The sequence below is a fragment of the Aegilops tauschii genome, chromosome 5 (genome assembly GCF_002575655.3).
Source record: "Aegilops tauschii subsp. strangulata cultivar AL8/78 chromosome 5, Aet v6.0, whole genome shotgun sequence".
NCBI classification, from domain to species: domain Eukaryota; kingdom Viridiplantae; phylum Streptophyta; class Magnoliopsida; order Poales; family Poaceae; genus Aegilops; species Aegilops tauschii.
Window position 1 is genome coordinate 121,132,392 of NC_053039.3, and position 23,102 is coordinate 121,155,493.

The following is a 23,102-nucleotide window of genomic DNA, read 5'->3' on the forward strand; positions in this document are numbered from 1 at the left end:
AGGCCGAATCCCTCCCCTTCCTTTCTCTCTTCTCCTCTTTCCTTCCACCCTATTTCGGCCTACATGGGGTGCACCAGCCCCCTTGGGGACGCCCGAAACCCCTTCCGGTGACCCGATATGTACCCGGTACCCCCGGAACACTTCCGGTATCCAAATAGCATCGTCCTATATATCAATCTTTACCTCTCAACCATTTCGAGACTCCTCGTAATGTCCGTGATCTCATCCGGGACTCTGAACAACATTCGGTCACCAAATCACATAACTAATATAATACAAAATCGTCATCGAACGCTAAGCGTGCGGACCCTACGGGTTCGAGAACTATGTAGACATGACTGAGACACCTCTCCGGTCAATAACCAACAGCAGAACCTGGATGCTCATATTGGTTCCCACATATTCTACGAAGATCTTTATCGGTCGTACCGCAATGACAACATACGTTATTCCCTTTGTCATCGGTATGTTACTTGCCCGAGATTCGATCGTCGGTATCTTCATACCTAGTTCAATCTCGTTACTGGCAAGTCTCTTTACTCGTTTTGTAATACATCATCCCGCAACTAACTCATTAGTCACATTGCTTGCAAGGCTTATTATGATGTGTATTACCGAAATGGCCCAGAGATACCTCTCCGATACTCGGAGTGACAAATCCTAATCTCGATCTATGCCAACCCAACAAATACCTTCGGAGATACCTGTAGAGCATCTTTATAATCACCCAGTTACGTTGCGACGTTTGATAGCACACAAGGTATTCCTCTGGTATACGGGAGTTGCATAATCTCATAGTCGAAGGACTATGTATCTGACATGAAGAAAGCAATAGCAATAAAACTGAATGATCAACATGCTAAGCTAACTGATGGGTCTTGTCCATCACATCATTCTCCTAATGATGTGATCTCGTTCATCAAATGACAACACATGTCTATGGTTAGGAAACTTAATCATCTTTGATTAACGAGTTAGTCTAGTAGAGGCTTACTAGGGACACTGTGTTTTGTCTATGTATCCACACATGTATCAAGTTTCCGGTTAATACAATTCTAGCATGAATAATAAACATTTATCATAATATAAGGAAATATAAAATAACAACTTTATTATTGCCTCTAGGGCATATTTCCTTCAGTCTCCCACTTGCACTAGAGTCAATAATCTAGTCCACATCGTCATGTGATTTAACACCAATAGTTCGCATCTTTATGTGATTAATACCCATAGTTCACATCGCCATGTGACTAACACCCAAAGGGTTTACTAGAGTCAATAATCTAGTTCACATCGCTATGTGATTAACACCCAAAGAGTACTAAGGTGTGATCATGTTTTGCTTGTGAGAGAAGTATAGTCAACGGGTCTGCCACATTCAGAGCCGTATATATTTTGCAAATTTTCTATGTCTACAATGCTCTGCATGGAGCTACTCTAGCTAATTGCTCCCACTATCAATATGTATCCAGATTGGGACTCAGAGTCATGCGGATCGGTGTAAAAGCTTGCATCGACGTAACTCTTTATGATGAACTCTTTATCACCTCCATAACCAAGAAATATTTCCTTAGTCCTCTTAGGTAACTAAGGATAACTTTGACCGTTGTCCAGCGATCCACTCCTGGATCACTATCGTACCCCCTTGCCAAACTCATGACAAGGTACACAATAGGTCTGGTACACAGCATAGCATACTTTATAGAACCTATATGGCTGAGGCATAGGGAACGACTTTCATTCTCGTTCTATTTTCTGCCATGGTCGGGTTTTGAGTCTTACTCAACTTCACACCTTGCAACACAGGCAAGAACTCCTTCTTTGATTGTTCCATTTTGAACTACTTCAAAATCTTGTCAAGGTATGTACTCTTTGAAAAAACTTATAAAGCGTCTTGATCTATCTCTATAGATCTTGATGCCCAATATGTAAGCAGCTTCACCGAGGTCTTTCTTTGAAAAACTCCTTTGAAACACTCCTTTATGCTTTTCAGAAAATTCTACATCATTTCCGATCAACAATATGTCATTCACATATACTTATCAGAAAGGCTGTAGTGCTCCCACTCACTTTCTTGTAAATACAGGCTTCTCCAAAAGTCTGTATAAAACCATATGCTTTGATCACCTCATCAAAACGTATATTCCAACTCCGAGATGCTTGCACCAGTCCATAAATGGATCGCTGGAGCTTGCACACTTTGTTAGCACCTTTAGGATCGACAAAACCTTCTGGTTGCATCATATACAACTCTTCTTTAAGAAATCCATTAAGGAATGCAGTTTTGACGTTCATTTGCCAGATTTCATAATCATAAAATGCGGCAATTGCTAACATGATTCGGACAGACTTAAGCATCGCTACGGGTGAGAAGGTTTCATTGTAGTCAACTCCTTGAACTTGTCGAAAACCTTTCGCGACAAGTCGAGCTTTGTGGACAGTAACATTACCATCAGCATCAGTCTTCTTCTTGAAGATCCATTTATTCTCTATGGCTTGCCAATCATCGGGCAAGTCAACCAAAGTCCATACTTTGTTCTCATACATGGATCCTATCTCATATTTCATGGCCTCAAGCCATTTTGCGGAACTGGGCTCATCATCGCTTCCTCATAGTTCGTAGGTTCGTCATGGTCTAGTAACATGACTTCCAGAACAGGATTACCGTACCACTTTGGTGCGGAACGTGCTCTGGTTGACCTACGAGATTCGATAGTAACTTGATCCGAAGTTTCATGTTCATTACCATTAGCTTCCTCTCTAGTTGGTGTAGGCATCAAAGGAACGGTTTTCTGTGATGAGCTACTTTCCAATTCGAGAGAAGGTACAATTACCTCATCAAGTTCTACTTTCCTCCCACTCACTTCTTTCGAGAGAAACTCCTTCTCTAGAAAGGATCCATTCTTAGCAACAAAGATCTTGCCTTCGGATCAGTGATAGAAGGTGTATCCAACAGTTTCTTTTGGGTATCCTATGAAGACGCACTTCTCCGATTTGTGTTCGAGCTTATCAGGTTGAAGCATTTTCACATAAGCATCGGAACCCCAAACTTTAAGAAATGACAACATAGTTTTTTTGCCAAACCACAGTTCATACGGTGTCGTCTCAACGGATTTAGATGGTGCCCTATTTAATGTGAATGCAGCTGTCTCTAATGCATAACCCCAAAATGATAGTGGTAAATCGGTAAGAGACATCATAGATCGCGCCATATCTAATAAAGTATGGTTACGACGTTCGGACACACCATTACGCAGTGGTGTTCCGGGTGGCATGAGTTTTGAAACTATTTCACATTGTTTTAAATGAAGGCCAAACTCGTAACTCAAATATTTGCCTCCGCGATCAGATCGTAGAAACTTTAATTTCTTGTTACGATGATTCTCCACTTCACTCTGAAATTCTTTGAACTTTTTCAAATGTTTCAGACTTATGTTTCATTAAGTAGATATACCCATATCTGCTCAAATCATATGTGAAGGTCAGAAAATAACGATACCCGCCGTGAGCGTCAACACTCATCTGACCGCATACATCGGTATGTATTATTTTGAATAAGTCATTGGCTCACTCCATTGTTCCGGAGAACGGAGTTTTAGTCATCTTGCCCATGAGGCATGGTTCGCAAGCATCAAATGATTCATAATCAAGTGATTCCAAAAGTCCATCCGCATGAAGTTTCTTCATGCGCTTTACACCAATATGACCTAAACGGCAGTGCCATATATATGTTGTACTATCATTATCAACTTTGCATCTTTTGGCATCAATATTATGAATATGTGTATCACCACGATCGAGATTGAACAAACCATTTATATTGAGTGTATGACCATAGGAGGTTTTATTCATGTAAACAGAACAACAATTATTCTTTGACTTAAATGAATAACCGTATTGCAATAAACATGATACAATCATATTCATGCTCAACGCAAACACCAAATAACATTTATTTTAGGTTCAACACTAATCCCGAAGGTAAAGGGAGTGTGCGATGGTGATCTTATCAACCTTGGAATCACTTCCAACACACATCATCACCTCACCCTTAACTAGTATCTGTTCATTTTGCAACTCCTGTTTCGAGTCACAAATCTTAGCAACTGAACCGGTATCAAATACCCAGGGGCTACTATAAACACTAGTAAAATACACATCAATAACATGTATATCAAATATACCTTTGTTCACTTTGCCATCCTTCTTATCCGCCAAGTTTTGGGGCAGTTCCGCTTCCAGTGACCATTTCCTTTGAAGTAGAAGCACTCAGTTTCAGGTTTGGGTCTAGCTTTGGGTTTCTTCACGGGAGTGGCAACTTGCTTGACATTCTTCTTGAAGTTCCCTTTCTATCTCGTGCCCTTTTTCTTGAAACTAGTAGTCTTGTTAACCATCAACACTTGATGCTATTTCTTGAATTCTACCTTCGCTGATTTCAGCATCGCGAAGAGATTGGGAATCGTTTTTGTTATCCCTTGCATATTATAGTTCATCACGAAGTTCTAGTAACTTGGTGATAGTGACTAGAGAACTCCGTCAATCACTATCTTATCTGGAAGATTAACTCCCACTTGATTCAAGCGATTGTAGTACCCAGACATTCTGAGCACATGCTCACTAGCTGAGCTATTCTCCTCCATCTTGTAGGCAAAGTACTTGTCAGAGGTCTCATACCTCTTAACACGGGCATGAGTCTGAAATATCATTTTCAACTCTTGGAACATCTCATATGCTCCATGGCATTCAAAACATTTTTGGAGTCCCGGTTCTAAGCCGTAAAGCATGGTGCACTAAACTATCAAGCAGTCATCATACCGAGCTTGTCAAACATTCATAACGTCTGAATCTGCTCCTGCAATAGGTCTGTCACCTAGCGGTGCATCAAGGACATAATTCTTCTGTGCAGCAATGAGGATAACCCTCAGATCACGGACCCAGTCTGCATCATTGCTACTATCATCTTTCAACTTAGTTTTCTCTAGGAACATATCAAAAATAAAACAGGGGAGCTATAGACGAGCTATTGATCTACAACATAGATATGCAAATACTATTAGGACTAAGTTCATGATAAATTAAGTTCAATTAATCATATTACTTAAGAACTCCCACTTAGATATACATCCCTTAAGTCATCTAAATGATACATGATCCAAATCAACTAAACCATGTCCGATCATCACGTGAGATGGAGTAGTCTTCAATGGTGAACATCTCTATGTTGATCATATCTACTATATGATTCACGTTCGACCTTTCGGTCTCCAGTGTTCTGAGGCCATGTCTGTACATGCTAGGCTCGTCAAGTTTAACCCAAGTATTCCGCATGTGCAAAACTGTCTTGCACCCGTTGTATGTGAACGTAGAGCTTATCACACCCGATCATCACGTGGTGTCTCGGCACGACGAACTGTCGCAACAGTGCATACTCAGGGAGAACACTTATACCTTGAAATTTTAGTAAGGAATCATCTTAATTATAATGCTACCGCCGTACTAAGCAAAATAAGATGCATAAAAGATAAACATCACATGCAATCAAAATATGTGACATGATATGGCCATCATCATCTTGTTCCTTTGATCTCCATCTCCAAAGCACCGTCATGATCTCCATCATCACCGGCTTGGCACCTTGATCTCCATCGTAGCGTCGTGGTCGTCTCGCCAACTGTTGCTTCTACAACTATCGCTAACGCATAGTGATAAAGTAAAGCAATTACATGGCGTTTGCATTTCATACAATAAAGCGAGAACCATAAGGCTCCTGCCAGTTGCCGATAACTTTTACAAAACATGATCATCTCATACAATAACATATATCACATCATGTCTTGACCATATCACATCACAACATGCCATGCAAAAACAAGTTAGACGTCCTCTACTTTGTTGTTGCAAGTTTTACGTGGCTGCTACGGGCTTCTAATAAGAACCGTTCTTACCTACGCATCAAAACCACAACGGTGATTTATCAAGTTTGCTGTTTTAACCTTCAAAAAGGACCGGCCGCAGTCAAATCCGATTCAACTAAAGTTGGAGAAACAGACGCTAGCCAGCCACCTTTATGCAAAACAAGTTGCATGTCTGTCGGTGGAACCGGTCTCATGAACGTGGTCATGTAAGGTTGGTCCGGGCCGCTTCATCCAACAATACCGCCGAATCAAAATAAGACGTTGGTGGTAAGCAGTATGACTATGATTCCCACAACTCTTTGTGTTCTACTCGTGCATATCATCTACGCATAGACCTGGCTCGGATGCCACTGTTGGGGAACGTAGCATGCAATTTCAAAAAAATTCCTACGATCACACAAGATCTATCTAGGAGATGCATAGCAATGATAGGGGGAGAGTGTGTCCACGTACCCTCGTAGACCGAAAGCAGAAGCATTAGCTTAACGCGGTTGATGTAGTCGAACGTCTTCTCGATTCAACCGGTCAAGCACCGAACGTACGGCACCTCCGACTTCTGCACACGTTCAGCTCGATGACGTCCCTCAAACTCTTGATCCAGCAAAGTGTCGAGGGATAGTTCCTTCAGCAAGATGGTTTGGTGACGGTGATGGTGAAGTGATCCGCGCAGGGCTTCGCCTAAGCACTATACGTGAATATGACCAATAGCTTAAACTGTGGAGGGAGGCGCCGCACACGGCTAACAGATGTTGTTGTGTGTTCTAGGCGCTTCCCCCCTCATATATATAGGTGGGAGGGAGAGGGGGCAGCCAAGGGGGCGCCCAAGTAGGAGGAATCCTACTTGGGGCCCTAATCCTATTCGGCCCTCCCTTACCATAATTCCCGAAGGGGGAAGGAAGGAGGAGGGAGGAGAGAAGGAAGGGGGAGGCCGAATCCCTCCCCTTCCTTTCTCTCTGCTCCTCTTTCCTTCCCCTCCTATTTCGGCCTACATGGGGCGCACCAGCCCCCTAGGGGCTAGTATGTCCCCTTCTTGGCCGATTAGGCCCATGTAGTTGCCGGGAGGATGCCCGGAACCCCTTCCGGTGACCTGATATGTACCCGGTACCCCCGAAACACTTCCGGTGTCCAAATACCATCGTCCTATATATCAATCTTTACCTCTCGACCATTTCGAGACTCCTCGTCATGTCCATGATCTCATCTGGAACTCTGAACAACATTTGGTCACCAAATCACATAACTCATATAATACAAAATCGTCATCGAACGTTAAGCGTGCAAACCCTACGAGTTCGAGAACTATGTAGACATGACCGAGACACCTCTCCGGTCAATAACCAATAGCAGAACCTGGATGCTCATACTGGTTCCCACATATTCTATGAAGATCTTTATCGGTCGTACCGTAATGACAACTTACGTTATTCCCTTTGTCATCGGTATGTTACTTGCCCGAGATTCGATCGTCGGTATCTTCATACCTAGTTCAATCTCGTTACTGGCAAGTCTCTTTACTCGTTCCGTAATACATCATCCCACAACTAACTCATTAGTCATATTGCTTGCAAGGCTTATTATGATGTGTATTACCGAGAGGGCCCAGAGATACCTCTCCGATACTCGTAGTGATAAATCCTAATCTTGATCTATGCCAACACAACAAACACCTTCGGAGATACCTGTAGATCATCTTTATAATCACCCAGTTGAAAGATCGTGGATGTCACCTAGAGGGGGGGTGAATAGGCGCTTTAAAATAATTACGGTTTAGGCTTGAACAAATGCGGAATAAACCTAGCGGTTAATTTGACAAGCACAAAAACCTACAACAACTAGGCTCACCTATGTGCACCAACAACTTATGCTAAGCAAGATGAACAACTAAGTGATAGCAAGATGTATGACAAGAAACAATATGGCTATCACAAAGTAAAGTGCATAAGTAAAGGGTTCGGGTAAGAGATAACCGAGGCACGCGGAGACGACGATGTATCCCGAAGTTCACACCCTTGCGGATGCTAATCTCCGTTTGGAGCGGTGTGGAGGCACAATGCTCCCCAAGAAGCCACTAGGGCCACCGTAATCTCCTCACGCCCTCGCACAATGCAAGATGCCGTGATTCCACTAAGGGACCCTTGAGGGCGGTCACCGAACCCGTACAAATGGCAACCCTTGGGGGCGGTCACCGAACCCGTACACTTTGGCAACCCTTGGGGGCGGTCACCGGTACCCGTCAAATTGCTCGGGGCGATCTCCACAACCTAATTGGAGACCCCGACGCTTGCCCGGAGCTTTACACCACAATGATTGAGCTCCGAACACCACAAACCGTCTAGGGCGCCCAAGCACCCAAGAGGAACAAGCTCAAGGGCACCAAGCACCCAAGAGTAATAAGCTTCTCAACTTGTAACTTCCACGTATCACCGTGGAGAACTCAAACCGATGCACCAAATGCAATGGCAAGGGCACACGGAGTGCCCAAGTCCTTCTCTCTCAAATCCCACCGAAGCAACTAATGCTAGGGAAGAAAATGAGAGGAAGAACAAGAAGGAGAACACCAAGAACTCCAAGATCTAGATTCAAGGGGTTCCCCTCACATAGAGGAGAAAGTGATTGGTGGAAATGTGGATCTAGATCTCCTCTCTCTTTTCCCTCAAAAACTATCAAGGATCCATGGAGGGATTGAGAGTTAGCAAGCTCGAAGAAGGTCAACAATGGGGGAAGAACACGAGCTCAAAGGATAAGGTTCAATGGGGAAGAAGACCCCCTTTTATAGAAGGGGAAAAATCCAACCGTTAGTGTGCTCAGCCCGCACACGAGCGGTACTACCGCTCCACGAGCGGTACTACCGCTCTGGCGGAAGAAGCAGGGAAAAGGAGCAACCAAACATGAACCTTGGGGCGGTAGTACCGCGCACCCAGCGGTACTACCGCTGGAGGAGCAGAACACGGGACCAAAAATGCAGTAGCGGTACTACCGCCCGATCGGAGCGGTACTACCGCTTACAGGCGGTACTACCGCCCATCGGGGCGGTACTACCGCTTATAGGCGGAACTGCCGTGCCTTACTGCCGTGCAACTACTGCAAAACTCGACATGAAAAATGCAAGACCCAAAATCGAGGCGGTACCAGCGCGGAACCGTAGCCGTACTACCGCTTATGGCCATAGGCGGTACTACCGCTTTGGACAGCGGTACTACCGCTTGGGGCGATAAGCGGTACTGCCGCTCTGGCCGCAGTACTACCGCTAGGAAACCAAAACTGCCATAACTTCTGCATATGAGCTCCGAATTGAGCAAACTCAGGCTTGTTGGATTGAGAAAGACGAGTAGCATCAAAACAGCGACTGGTTATAGTAAGCAGAGGCAGGGGAGGTATGCCAAAAAATAGAGGAGTGAAACCTCCAACCGAGAAGAACCGGCATAACCTCCAACATCGAAAACATCATAGAAGATGCGAGTGAACTCCGTTTTCGATGAACTCGAGCTTGTCATCAAGATGACCATAAGCTCCAAAACTCACAAAGAGAAGAACCAAACAAGAACCAACAAAGATGACGCAAGGATGCAATGGTTTGAGCTCTCCATGAACGATACGATCAAGCTACTCATCGAGAGCCCCCCTTGATAGTACGGCAATCGATCCTATAACCCGGTCTCCCAACTACCATCATGAGACCGGTAAAATAGAAAACCTATCAAGAGCAAACCTTTGCCTTGCACATGGTCCACTTGAGCTAGATGATGACGATCTTGACTCCCTCAAGTTGGACCACCTTTCTTGGTTGTGTTGGCTCGATGAAGACTAGTTGATTGCTCCCCCATACTCCACTATGGGTGAGCCACTCTTCCGCACATCTTCACAAGTCCATTGTCACCACAATGGACGGCAAGCTTCAAGCATTTGATCTCTTCATGATGCTTCACTTGAACTTGCGCACCGCAACATCTTCACAAGTCCATTGTCGCCACAATGGACGGCAAGCTTCAAGCATTTGATCTCTTCATGATGCTTCACTTGAACTTGCACACCCCAACCTAACCCCACAAAGAACTCTCACAAAGATCATGGGTTAGTACACAAAGCGTAATCGACAATGCTTACCACACCATGGGATCGCTTGATCCCTCTCGGTACATCTTGTGCGCTTTGTGTGTTGATCAACTTGATTCACTCTTGACTTAGTCTTGATCAACCTTGACTCTTTCCAACTCTCTTCATTTGGATGATGTCTTGAAGGTAAACATGAATGATCACACAATCTTCTTCTTCAAGACACGCTTGCAATAAGCTCTACTCTCACATGACCAATCTTTGGATAATTCCTTAATAACACCTTGGTCACCACATAAACTCCTTGAAACCAACACATGGACTTCAAGAAATGCCTATGGACAAATCCTTCAAATATAACTCAAGGCAGCCATTAGTCCATAGAGATTGTCATCAATTACCAAAACCAAACATGGGGGCACCGCATGTTCTTTCACCAGTTACGTTGTGACGTTTGATAGCACAAAAGGTATTCCTCCGGTATCCGGGAGTTGCATAATCTCATAGTCGAAGGAATATGTATTTGACATGAAGAAAGCAATAACAATAAAACTCAACGATCAACATGCTAAGCTAACGGATGGTTCTTGTCCATTACATCATTCTCCTAAGGATGTGACCCCGTTCGTCAAATGACAACACATGTCTATGGTTAGGAAACTTAACCATCTTTGATTAACGAGCTAGTCTAGTTTTCGGTTATACAATTCTAGCATGAATAATAAACATTTATCATGATATAAGGAAATATAAAATAACAACTTTATTATTGCCTCTAGGGCATATTTCCTTCAAATAATGCTAGTTAAACTCCAATAATTAAAATGGTATTTTGAAATTTAGAAAAAACATTTTTACACGTTTTGGCTAAGGCTTGGGCTTGAAGTTTTTGGTCACACTTTTGCAAGCATGTCGGGCTAGGGTTTCAGGTCTAGTTCAATCACCCCAATGAAATGTTTATAAAAAGGTTATAAGAAGGATAAGTACTATATAAAAAAATCCTCCAAATATCCTTTCGAATCAAAGAAGCCCCTAGGATGATTAATATTGCGGGGTAAAAGTCCCTAGAACTTTGCTCTGTTTAAACATGGTGCAAAATGCTTCCACAGAAAAACAAGGTAAATTTACCTTCACAATGGTTCCAACAATTTTATTTTTCATTTCCAATTAAGATGGATTATCTATTCTATGCATATATGTTATGCACATCTTTCTTTTTGCAGGATAATCGATTGGTTTGGTATCGACATTATAAGAGTTTCTTAAGATTCGTATGACCATTTGACCGAAGAATGGATACACATAGGTACCCACACTTGCTCTTTTTATCTCTTTCGCTTCTCTGTCTTGTTTTTTTTGCAAACACCGTACACACAAAGATGTTCATAACACCCGTAGAAAACTACCGGAGGCCAATACCATTACCGAAATGGTTTCCAGGCTCCGTTGGATAATTTGACGATATCACAGTACCAAGCTAGAACGATTTCAATTTGTAGGATGGGACAGAAATCTCATCCTTTGATGCACACTAAGGAAATTTTCACAAGAGAATCGAGTCTATTCAGGAAGAATGTGTCACACCCATATACACTCGTCTATCCCTATAACACCCTCAAAAGATTAAGCTGATACTACCTTTGTACTGAAATATAAGACGTTTTTGCAATTATATTTAAACTACAAAAACATCTTATACTTTGATACCGAGGAAGTATATTAAGATTGACAAAGTCGCTAGATGCACCTTTTAATTCACTGAAAATATAGCGACGGATGGTCTGGAATAAATCCAAAAGGTATGCGAGCACACATAGCAAATCTAAGACTTGAATTCGGATGCACCGGTTCTACCATAAAAAAAAACTAACCAATGCTTAGTTCGCTTCTCTATCCAGTGTTGTTTAAGGAGTCTCCGCCCATTGCTTGAAGACATTCAGATGCGAGGCTTGGATTCAAGATTAAGCTTGGGGTCTAACTTGTGACCCAGTGTCCTAGACTTCATCAACAAGTAGTTGTTGGTGTTCTCGCAAGGGAATAAAAAAGTAGTCGTTGGTGCTTGGAGGAGAAGTATATATATAGGAGTAAAACTTGTCTCTCGTACGGCCCGAGCTGGAGCAAAAACCCCAGGGGCAAAAGCGACTTTGTATCCTCACCCTCCCTCCAATTTAGCCGTTCCCCCCGCGAACCGAAGCAGCGCCCTCCAGCCTCCAATCCCGGCGACTCCCCCTCCCTTCTGCAGAGACTGCAGCTCTCCTCTCTCGCGCGCGTCGGGAGCGCCCCGTGCTCCGATGGGGTCGCCGGGGATGGCGACGGCGGCGGGCACGGCGGTGCTGGTCTACCTGGTGCTGTCGGGGCGGCTCTGCCGGGACGCCGACGGGGCAGCTGGCGGCAGGGGCGCCATGGAGGACGAGATGATAACCTCCGCGGTTTCGGAGGCCGCGGCAGAGAGGGAGCGGAGGCAGGAGGAGGCGCGGGGGAGGCGGCGTGCGCGGCGCGCGAGGCGCGGGCGTCGGTGGCCGGAGCGGGCCCCGGACGGGTGGGGCGAGGCGGTGGCGGGGGCCGCTCGGACCGTGCGGTTCGCCTACGGGCAGACGCTCGGCAAGTGGTCCCTCGGGGAGCTCGCCTTCGGGATCAACTACTACATGCGGCAGCAGGTACTCCGCGCGTGCTGATCACCAGTGCTACCGTTAAGGCTCTCGTCACGCTGCGACGAGAATTGGTCCTTGCGCGAGATTTTATTTTTCTCTTCTTTATTTATTTGGTGCTGTGGTGATGCGTACGGGGGAGGGGATTGGTTGCTTCCGTTGGATTCTCGGTGGTCAAGATTGTCGCCGTCTCTTTGATCTTGTTTGGATTCACATTTCACATGGACAAGGAGAATATTATCTATCCCCTTTCAACTTTCGAGAAAACGGCTTTCTTATCTTGCTTGCTTGCTTGCAAGCAAAGGAAACGAAACGAAATATTCTCTTCCGTGAATTGATTACTTCCATACTTAGCAAGTTATTTCTCATTCGGTATGTTTTTTTTCTTACGATTTACAGCGTCGTTAGTTCCGAGGTTTATTTTGTATTTATATAGCTTACCACACGTGCCTGGATGGAAGAAAAGAGTAGCAGGAGGCAATCGCAAATGTTTCGTGATGTTTTATACTTATATGATTGTTGGGATTTGGTTTGTTGATCTCCTGGAAATCTTAAGATATATCGTAACATTTGTAGGAGGTTTTTAACTTCTGGAGAGCCTAGTTTAGAAGGTGAATGACCCAGTATTATGGGTTGTCATGCTTGTCTTGCTCAATAGTAAGATTAAGGAAAATTTAGTTGGTTGATGCTGAGAACATATGATGATTATCACTAAAACTAACATGTTAGCTGATCAAATGCAATGCCTATTTCTTTGTTGGATTGATGCTTTGCTAGTTGTGAAGCATGTAGGAAAGATATTTGTTGCTAGTAAGTGTGTGCATCTTTTGTTGCTGGTGTCAAGCATCTAGGGAAGGAACGGACCATGGAGAAACCGACGTGAGCCAGTTGGTTCAGGATTTGGAAAAACCTGTATAAACAGTCTAATTCGTTGAAGGTGATTAGGTTGCAAAAAGTCAAAGTGTTCTTCTCCTATGAATAATTAATGATTTGTTGTTTCTCCCCTATTTTAGGTTTTTTCCCTTTGATTTAAAGGAATTGCTAAAGTAATTAGTTGTTCAGCTTCACATTTGGATCTCCATATTTGGTAGTGCTTCTTCGATTTTCCTATTCGGTTCACTTAAAGCATGCAATTCTTTTTTTTCTTTTGGACTAGAGAAATTCTTAGTTTTCATTACATTGGGGCTACTAAGGTTTAGCTTTCCCCTTAAATCCTACTCCACCGTCTAAATAAGATATTTGTTTATACTTCACGGAATAGAGCACTAACACTGATAGCTACTATAATTAATTTAAGCTCCAGCGGTCTAAAGTAAAGCAGTTGCTAGATTTGAAGCAGTTGTTAGATTAGATCTAAAGAAAAGCAGCTAGGCACTTTTAGCTGCTTGAGATATTTTACACTCGGAAGAATCAGAAGAATACACTATTTCTGTGTCGGTCTTCCCTTTTTTACCAGCTCATGTTTGTGAAGTAGTACATATGTTAACATCCATATGACGTACTGTTTTACTTTATCAGGGTAATCTGCAGCATGAGTATGCCGGGAGTGATTCTGTACGATTGGGAGGGACTGGGGCAAGAGAGGAGCTGATTTCATTACTCAGATATATGAAGTTATGCATGTATTTCTCAAAGAAGCCATACAAAGTGTTTTTGGAATTTGGTGGATTTGATCAGAGTGATGTTCTTATTAAGAAATCTAAGGCGAGGGTGCGTAAGTACCAGTCAACACTCCATTTTTTACATTATGTACTCTGATTTTATTACATACTGTACTTAACTTGTTGAACCGATAATTTTTCTGTTCTATTCAGTACATATTATAAATCAGGACAAATCGGTTGAAATTATGTTCTTCTGTGCAGTTTCTGAAGCCTGCTTTCACAGTTGTCCGTGATAGAGACTCCAAATGCTTTCTCCTTTTCATTCGGGGGGCTATTAGTGTTAAGGAACGGTTGACAGCAGCAACTGGAGCAGACATTCCATTTCATCATGTTGTGGCTAAAGATGGCTGTGTATCCAACCTGGTGCTGGGGTATGCACATTGTGGAATGGCTACAGCGGCTCGCTGGATTGCAAATCAGGCCATTCCTTGCCTCAGTAAAGCAGTAAAGCAATTCCCGGACCACAGAATTACGGTAATATATTTCAGTTTTCTGACTCTACAGATGGTCTTTCGATGGTCTGCTTACAGAAAATTAAGCATTATGTATTGCCAAAAGAAGATGCTCTTGAAAGATGCTTGCAATTAGAACGTTTTATTCTAAAAAACCCAGACACAAAAAACAGTGGTAATCATCAACTTAGGACAGAGATGCAGATTATAGATTTCCTGAGATCTCTACTTAGGACAGGGATGCACTGCCAAACAAGGTTTCTCTCCTTCTAGATTGACCTTGACACACCTTTCGGATTTATATGAACTGCACCTTGTAACAACCAAATATCCTGTTGAGGTAGGAAAATCTGAGCGTGCAGCTTATTTAGAAACAGTGACGTATTCGGAAAATTAAGATTCTCTTATCGACTTCTTCAGCTTTTCCAGTGCTGAGAAGGACAGGCACAAATTTCCTTAGGTAAGCAGTGCATTTCTGGCTCATACACTCTACACAAGTACGTAGTCACTACTGGAAATAAACACTTCGCAATGAAATAACTTGGGCTAATGAATATGATAATATGCTTTGGATACCTTGTAAACCTGAATCATTTTTTTTCTCCCGACGTATACTTACAAGTTTGTTTTAGTATATTAAAGGCCTATTTTAGTTTACTTAGGTAGGCAACGCATTTCTATCAAAACCACATCTGTTTTGGTGGACCCTAAAAATTAAAATGATCATTTGAAAATAAAATATTTGTGTTCTAAGATCTATCAAACCTACAAACTAGATAATTTTCTTTTCTACAAAAAAACAAACTAGATAATTTTGTTCTTTATGCATCTTCCATCTAGTGTGGCAGTTCCCGCTAATCGAGTTTTGTCGAAATATATGATGCTTGATACTTGTGCACTGCATCTGGACTTCTAGACCTTTTTTCAATTCAATTTGCTAACTCAATCTTGTTATTCCAGATCATTGGGCATTCAATGGGTGCCAGTATCGCTGCATTATTGACATACATTCTGCGTGAGAATGACAAGTTATTATCATCCACATGTATCGCATTTGGACCAGGTATGCCTTGTAAGCCCAAGGGTATAAAAGTTTTGCCATTGAATACTATATACTCCCTCCGTCCGGAATTACTTGTCGCAAAAATGAAATGGATGTATCTAGAACTAAAATACGTCTAGATACATCCATTTCTCTGACAAGTAATTCCGGACGGAGGGAGTATATGTTAATACTAGTAAAACATTCCATTTCCATGTGTTAATTTTCCCTCACTAAAAAGCCGTATCGGCTCCTTGCACAAATGTAGTAGTGACTTCTAATGATATGTCTCTTATGGTCATATTTTGGCGTTTGTAGGCATATGGCCTGCAATTCATGTTTAGAAAAAAATAACTATCCGGTGTTAATCGTGTAGTGAAATCCAAACAGCGGCAAAAATGAACAACGATTTCACATGTATGCTTAATGATGATGACAATCGATGTTTTAGGATAGCCTTTGATTTATATATCTAAGGACTATGAGTAGATAACCAAAAGATAATTAACTCTGGATTGAAGTATGAGCTTTCAACATCTGCAAGGAACTCAATGTTCTTTGTTGATGCTGCAAACTTGTGATCTACACACATAGTAGGTGTGAGATATTAACACTTCTGCTGCTACTTTTCAGCTGCTTGCATGACATGGGACTTGGCTGAGTCGGGTAAAGACTTCATTACGACCATCGTCAATAGAAATGATGTAGTGCCATCTCTTGGTAGAGTTTCGACTGCCAAACTCCGTACAGAGGTACCTCTCAGGATGATAGTCAAGTGGGAAACCATGAAGTAAATATTCCTGTAAATTGTTTTGCCTAGTCAAACATATCATATATTTATCGTTGGAGTGAAATATGGCAGGTGATGGCATCATCATGGGTGCATGAACTTCGTGAACAAATTCAACAGACTAGATTCTTAGGTTTCGTCAATCGCTCTGTGAGCTTCGTGCGATCTCATGTACCCTTCGTATCAGATCCAAAATCTAAAGTTGTAGATGTCGATATGCTTCAGCCTCCCACTTCCGAGGTACATAATAACAAATATATTGCTTCAAGCACTAGTTCTTGAAACAGATGGACAGTGTTGTTACTTACTGAACTATTTGCCATATGACTTGAATTTGCCAGGCTGAGACCAGATCTTCAGAAGATGTCAACTGTGTTGCGAAGAAACGTTCTACTCTTGTTTGCTGGTCATGTTCTTCTGCACGGAAGCGGACTATTGACCCTGCAAAACATACTCGGTACATTACAAATCAAACTGATGTTGATGTGAAAACTGAAAAAAACGACACTGGAGCGGCTGATGCAGAGTTAGTCTCAATTTCTTTTGGGGAGTTAAACCTTGAACCATTAGATAGTGAAGATACCGACAAAGAGGACATCAAATCACCTCTGAAAAGTTCAAGCGAAGGACAGGTCAGAGAATCCTTAACCAACAAGCAGATGGAGCCGTCATCGTCAAGCCCTTCTGAAGATCCCCTCCAGCTATACCCTCCAGGAAGAATACTGCACATGGTTGCATTGCCAGCTGCAGAAGAGCCCAACACAAGTGAGCAAGGTAGCCGGGAGGAGGTTGTCACCCTGTACCAGACACCTCGACATCTCTACAGCAAGATTCGTCTGGGGAGGTCCATGGTAGGGGAACATTACATGCCCAAGTACATCAGGACAATGGAGCTGTTGATTGAGAAGCTTGCGAAGGAGGACATGGACAGTGACCAACTGGACTTGTTGTAGCAGTGACTGATCACTGATGTACAGAATAGTTGTTGTACAGATCACGGAAAGAGAGAGCATCTGCTTTGGTTTGCTAGCACCTTAGCATCCAGAAGCTGTATAATCCTTAGTTGACTTTGTTCTGTTGATCTGCCATCAACAGGATCAGCTCGAAGAGCAGAAGCCTAGTGATGATTTCGGTAATTCAGCAGTGTTGTTGCTTTTGGCTGTGAATAGTCATCTACTCCCTCCGTTCCGATTTATTCGTCGTGGTTTTAGTTCAAATTACGAGTAAATCAGAACGGAGGGAGTATAAGTTAGATTGGCTAACCCATGATTTGGAAGATCTTAACCGTTTGTTCAGAAGGTATTTGGTTCTGAAGCTGTTTAAGATCCATCAATTTGTCTGAATCTGTTTCAGATCTTGTTTTTTTCGGTGTTTGATATTTGTTCATCATGTGTGATGCATTTCATACTGTCTGCTTTCTTTAGCTCGATTTCTGTTATCATTGTATTCATCATATATGTACAATTTGGTTGAATTCCTATTTAGAAGCTTTGTGTGGTTATTCAACCAATCCTATATATCCAAGTGATCCGGTGCGGATTTTTGGGACCTAGGTCTAGGCGCACCCCTTTAGGCGAACCGTCCCTAGTTATCTCTTGTCTAATCTCTGCCTACATTTGCATGCAATTAATTAGTTTACCTATGCATGTTAAATAGTCATGCATTAATTTATGGAAAGTGTTATCTACCGTTGGACAGAGGATCACGTTAATTATAGAGAGTATCATTCTTCGGACGTGAGAATCACATTAATTATGTGAAGTACTATCATTGAGCATTAGACGGGAGGATCATGTTAATTATGGAGAGAATATCATTTCCTGAACGGGAGGATCACTAATAGCCCTGAAGATAGAAGGAATTAATGCACCGATTCTGTAGGAGATAATTTACTTACCGAACAACCTCACGACCTTAATTTTGTTAAGATAAAAAATAACACTGGTAAGATATTGCATATCATCTCGGGATCTCTGTATGTATGAGCCGGGAGCTCTATATGTAGCTGGCCAAGCTACCCTAATCAATCTTCATCACATCAAAGACTACTCCTACATTACAGGCATGGCGTCCAAGGCCTGCATCCTGGTCCTGCTCTTCGTTGCAGCTCTTCTCCATACAGGTACGCAAGAACAATGTAATACTTGGTCGTCGTCGCAGTTTAATCTCACCGATCCTTGGATCTTATGTGCCGTTGATGTGTCCACAGGTCATGCTATTGGCGACGCCGGGCCGTGCCAACTGGAGGACATCCGCGTCTCGTCGGTGTTGACGGGGCGGCTGGTCCGGAATGTGCCGGAGTACAGCGTGACGGTGGAGAACACGTGCTCGTGCCCGCAGGGGGCCGTGGTGATGTACTGCAACCTCGGCGAGGTGAACGCGGTGATCCCGGACACGACCAAGCTCCGCCTGCTCAGCCGAAAGCAAGGGCACTGCCTCATCAACAGCGGCTGGCTGATCTTCAAGGACAAGCCCATAACGTTCACCTACGCCGCCAAGACGCAGCTCGACTTCACCCTCGATAACGCCTCGCCGGAGTGCCTGGTGTGATCGTAGCTTTTTTTTACGCAAACACACGCAACGTTATTACTTGGAAGCAAGAATGTTTAAAGGTACAGAAATAGGGTCGTAGGAATGACCAGGCCAAATATGGCGTCTTGTACCTAAAGACGACGTGTCCTTTGCAAGGCCATGGACCTTGAAATTAAAGTTTGTACGCTCATGAATAAAAAAGGCAACTGTCAAAAGATGATTTCTACTCCGCAATCCCTCTGATGATTGCTCCATAAGCACCCCGTGATCACTATGTTCCTGAGATTCAGATCTCCGCTAGTGAAAAGCCTTCCCGACACACCAAAGCTTCTAAGCAAGATGGGTCCTGGATATCTTTGACAACAACTACATATGCTCCAGTAATATCTCTACTCCTAATGAAGCAGTTGGTAGTCTCGCTTCCAGGTTTTTTTCGTCCCACCTCCCATGGTTTTTGTTGGTACCTCCTCACATCTTTGCTGGGTTTTTTTCATCCCCTCCCCCACTTCATCGGTTTATTTTCGCGTCATCCTCTCACACAACAAAAAAAACTGAACAAATCAGAACTTTCCATACTGGCGCAAGTTATTTAGTAATGTAGAATCAATCACGAACAATCTATAAAGATCAAATCTAAATTAATTAACCTTACCTTCAATCACTCAATCACATTAATTAGAAAACAAATAATTGATTTTCAGAAAAATCGCTCAATCATGTTGACCTTACCTTAACTCACGGATGGTAATCAATCTCCAAACAAAGGAAACAATACATCGAGGGAGCAGTAAATAAACTCCCCTTCTTATGACAAATATATGATATTCCCTTCCCTCTCCGTTGTCGAGCGTTTTTGATTCTTGAGGCCGATGCTTGGGCTGCGTCACTGGGTTGCGACGGTGCCGGAGGACGAGGACGGCGAGGCCGGGTGCCGTGGCACCGCGTTGGCCGCGGCCGGTGAAGGGGGCGAAGAAGGGCGGCTTCCCTGGCCCTGGCTGTGGCCGTGGCCCTGGGAGTTGGTGCGGTGGAAGCGGCACTTGAAGGACTCGGCGTGGGCGCCGGCGCGCAGACGCACTTGGAAGCGGGCCCGTGGCCCGCGCCGGACGGTGCCGACGCCGACCCGGGCCACCTCCTCCGCGTATTCTTGGAGCTGTGGCTGGCCGATTTACATGAAATTAATTCTCTCAGTTGTGGTGGCAAATATAATACACATAATCCATATTGTTATGCACTAGCGTGTGTGTGTGAAATAGATGAATTATGGTCCTGTACCCAATAAGATGGATGTGTGTGTGTGTTAGAGAGAGAGAGGGAGAGGGGAGAGAGAGTGAGGAAGAGGGAGGGAGAGAGAGTGTGTGTGAGGATTTGATGATAAAAAAGATCGCCAATGTCACTTGATATGTATGAGAATATTATTAATATTGAACTCTTAAAGTTAATGTAGACCCGTTGTAACGCACGGGCGTTCTTCTATAGAATGTCACTGTCGCACCTCTTGTGCCCGCTCGGGCAAAGGACCCATCAATATTTACTTTTGCATGATACAGCTAGGGTGGAAGCCATTTATTGCGAGTCTCATGTGTGATTATGGGCTTTGAAACAATCGCTTCTCCAGCGTCTTACCTCTGCCATATATATTTTCATGAATTGATGCGTTGAAGATGGACTCTGAAAGATGTTCCATGGATGGCCTTTCTTCTAGAAAACCAAATTGCCCAAAGAGAGATGATCATACTTAAGAACTGCACTTGTGAAAAAGAGCTTTTTTGCATTTGGTTCGGTACACGCTGGCATGCTTGCAGTCAAGATCGCATCAGCCAATGCCCATGTGCAACGAGCCATCAAATAGTCAAGGAGCGACTGGTGCCATGAATCATCCCGCCTAAATAGTGTGCACATATTTCTCGTAGCCATGTGATGTGTCCCAAAAGATTAGCCATGGGAAGCGACTGTTGTGCCAAACGCCAGATGAACACCTTCAACTTGAACGCAGCTACACCATCCAATCAGTTTTCTCTCCTGATTTTGTATCAACCAACATCCGTTACACATATCTCATGGTGAAAAACCCTTTAGGCTCCGAATGCCAGGACCAGAAATCTGTTATGCCACTAGTACAGTGGGATGTTGAGGATGGCATCCGCATCCATCGGCAATAAAACCTGGCACACCAAGTTGGTAGTACATGTGGCATCTGTGTGATTTCTCAATTCATGAATCATGAACCGGCTGTGGTGGGTTCAGTGCTAGTGGCATGAGCGATTGAAGCAACAGCTACCTAGGGATCCAATTGCAGTCCTATATATGTGTGGACTGGCCATCAGCAATACTCCTGCTAAATCCTTGTCTAAGAGTGTAACGTTCGTCCACTATTGCACACTATACCTGTGAAGGATTAGAGCCAGGGTTTGCTTCTCAAATTGTTGGTGTTGGGTAATAAATAGCCTTTAGTATGTGTGCACTCAAAGATGTGGGGCCTTGCAGCAAACGCCGCGCTTGTCTAGCCAATAGTGCTAAGTTGAAGAGCTACAAATCCCGAAAGTCAACCCCCCCTGAATTTGGTCATTACCTCCAAACACAGCTGGTGGGTTTTCCTTTTGCCATCTTTGCTCCCCCGCCAGAAACCCCAAATCAATGAGTTGATATGCTCACATAAGCCTCGAGGAAGTCGTAAGCAAGCCATGGAATAAACTGGGATTGCTTGGGCCACCGACTTAATTAATACTTCTTTCCCACCAGCAGATAACACTTTTTCAATCCGTCCTTTTATCTCACTCCAAATTCTATCTTCTAAAAATTTGGAAGTGCCATTTTTTGAATGCCCAACATCACTTGGCATGCCTAAATATCTCTCATTTAGAGATTCATTTGGGACTTGAAGAGTTTGTTTCACGGTTTCTCGAGTACCATTGGGACAACCTTTACTGAAGAAGATGGAAGATTTGTCCTTATTTACCCTATGACCCGAAGCTTGACAATAGTGGTTCAACAAGTTTGAAACCTCCACCGTCATTGCATAGTTACCCTGATGAACAACATGCTATCATATGCAAATAGGAGATGGTTCATCGATGGAGCCGATGAGGCCACGCTGATCCCACTCAAATTAGATGATTGGTTGTATTTTAATAGACACAAAAGACCCTCCACTCTTATGAAGAAAAGATGGGGGGAAATCGAATCTCCCTGTCAAATTCCCCGTGATGGTTTGAATTCATCTAGTTTTTACCATTGAAAAAGAACTGAAAAATGAACTGACCTGACAATTCCCATGATCACAGAAACCCAATGCCGACCGAAGGCTAGTGTTAGCATAATAGCCCACTCAACTCTATCATGCTTTCATCATATCCAGTTAGAGAGCTGCATAACAATTTTTCTTCACCCCGATTCTTTTCATAAAATGCAAACACTCGTATGCTGAAATAATATATTTCTGTAATTAGTCGTCCAGGAACAAAAGCAGATTGTTCAGCAGAAATAATCTCAAACAAGATGACCTTTAGACGGTCTGCAATGACCTTAGGGGAAATCTTGTACAAAATGTTGCACCAACTGATAGGTCTAACTGGGAGAGCAGAGAGGGATTTGCTACCTTAAGAATAAGAAGAAGTATTGTTTCATTGATGGACTCAACACTCCCCCCCCTTCACAATTCTGAGAACTGCACTTGTGATTTCTTTCCTACACACATCCAAGTGGCGCTAAAAAAATGCGCTAGTAACCATCTGGGTCTGGAGCTTTTGTTGGGAACATCTAGAACAATATAGTTTTGACGTCCTCTTCTGAATAGGGCGTCGAGAGAGACATGTTCATCTCGTCGGACACCTTTTACCCCAAGCCCCCACTCCGAGGAGGGAGGCGGTCAAGGACTTGGACGAGTGATGGATGGTGCCGTCACCGGTGGATTGGATGACGCATGCGCGGTCTATTTTGGTCAAGGTCATGACAATGATCCTTTCGTGGATTGACCTACGGAAACCTTATTACAACTTCTCCTTCCTCT

General features: G+C 43.4%; 2 protein-coding genes across 2 annotated transcripts; both read left to right on the forward strand.

Annotated features, from left to right (window-relative positions):
- Nucleotides 1-11,183: 11,183 nt before the first annotated feature.
- LOC109737180 (uncharacterized) lies at nucleotides 11,184-17,907 on the forward strand. The gene is made up of 7 exons (XM_020296408.4): nucleotides 11,184-12,625; nucleotides 14,135-14,326; nucleotides 14,482-14,754; nucleotides 15,693-15,795; nucleotides 16,408-16,526; nucleotides 16,637-16,804; nucleotides 16,906-17,907. The coding sequence occupies exons 1-7, from the start codon at nucleotides 12,260-12,262 to the stop codon at nucleotides 17,515-17,517; spliced, it is 1,833 nt and encodes a 610-aa protein (XP_020151997.1). The 5' UTR covers nucleotides 11,184-12,259; the 3' UTR covers nucleotides 17,518-17,907.
- Nucleotides 17,908-18,045: 138 nt separating this feature from the next.
- On the forward strand, nucleotides 18,046-19,322 carry LOC109737366 (uncharacterized). Its single transcript, XM_020296535.4, has 2 exons — nucleotides 18,046-18,686; nucleotides 18,774-19,322. The coding sequence occupies exons 1-2, from the start codon at nucleotides 18,542-18,544 to the stop codon at nucleotides 19,112-19,114; spliced, it is 486 nt and encodes a 161-aa protein (XP_020152124.2). The 5' UTR covers nucleotides 18,046-18,541; the 3' UTR covers nucleotides 19,115-19,322.
- Nucleotides 19,323-23,102: the final 3,780 nt, after the last annotated feature.

Excerpts from the sequence above, each read along its gene's own strand:
- LOC109737180 (XM_020296408.4), top strand. The coding sequence starts at position 12,260 with ATGGGGTCGCCGGGGATGGCGACGGCGGCGGGCACGGCGGTGCTGGTC. Across the intron at positions 12,626-14,134 it reads ACTACTACATGCGGCAGCAG|GGTAATCTGCAGCATGAGTA; the intron begins GTACTCCGCGCG and ends TTACTTTATCAG. Across the intron at positions 16,805-16,905 it reads TTCAGCCTCCCACTTCCGAG|GCTGAGACCAGATCTTCAGA; the intron begins GTACATAATAAC and ends TGAATTTGCCAG.
- LOC109737366 (XM_020296535.4), top strand. The coding sequence starts at position 18,542 with ATGTATGAGCCGGGAGCTCTATATGTAGCTGGCCAAGCTACCCTAATC. Across the intron at positions 18,687-18,773 it reads TGCAGCTCTTCTCCATACAG|GTCATGCTATTGGCGACGCC; the intron begins GTACGCAAGAAC and ends ATGTGTCCACAG.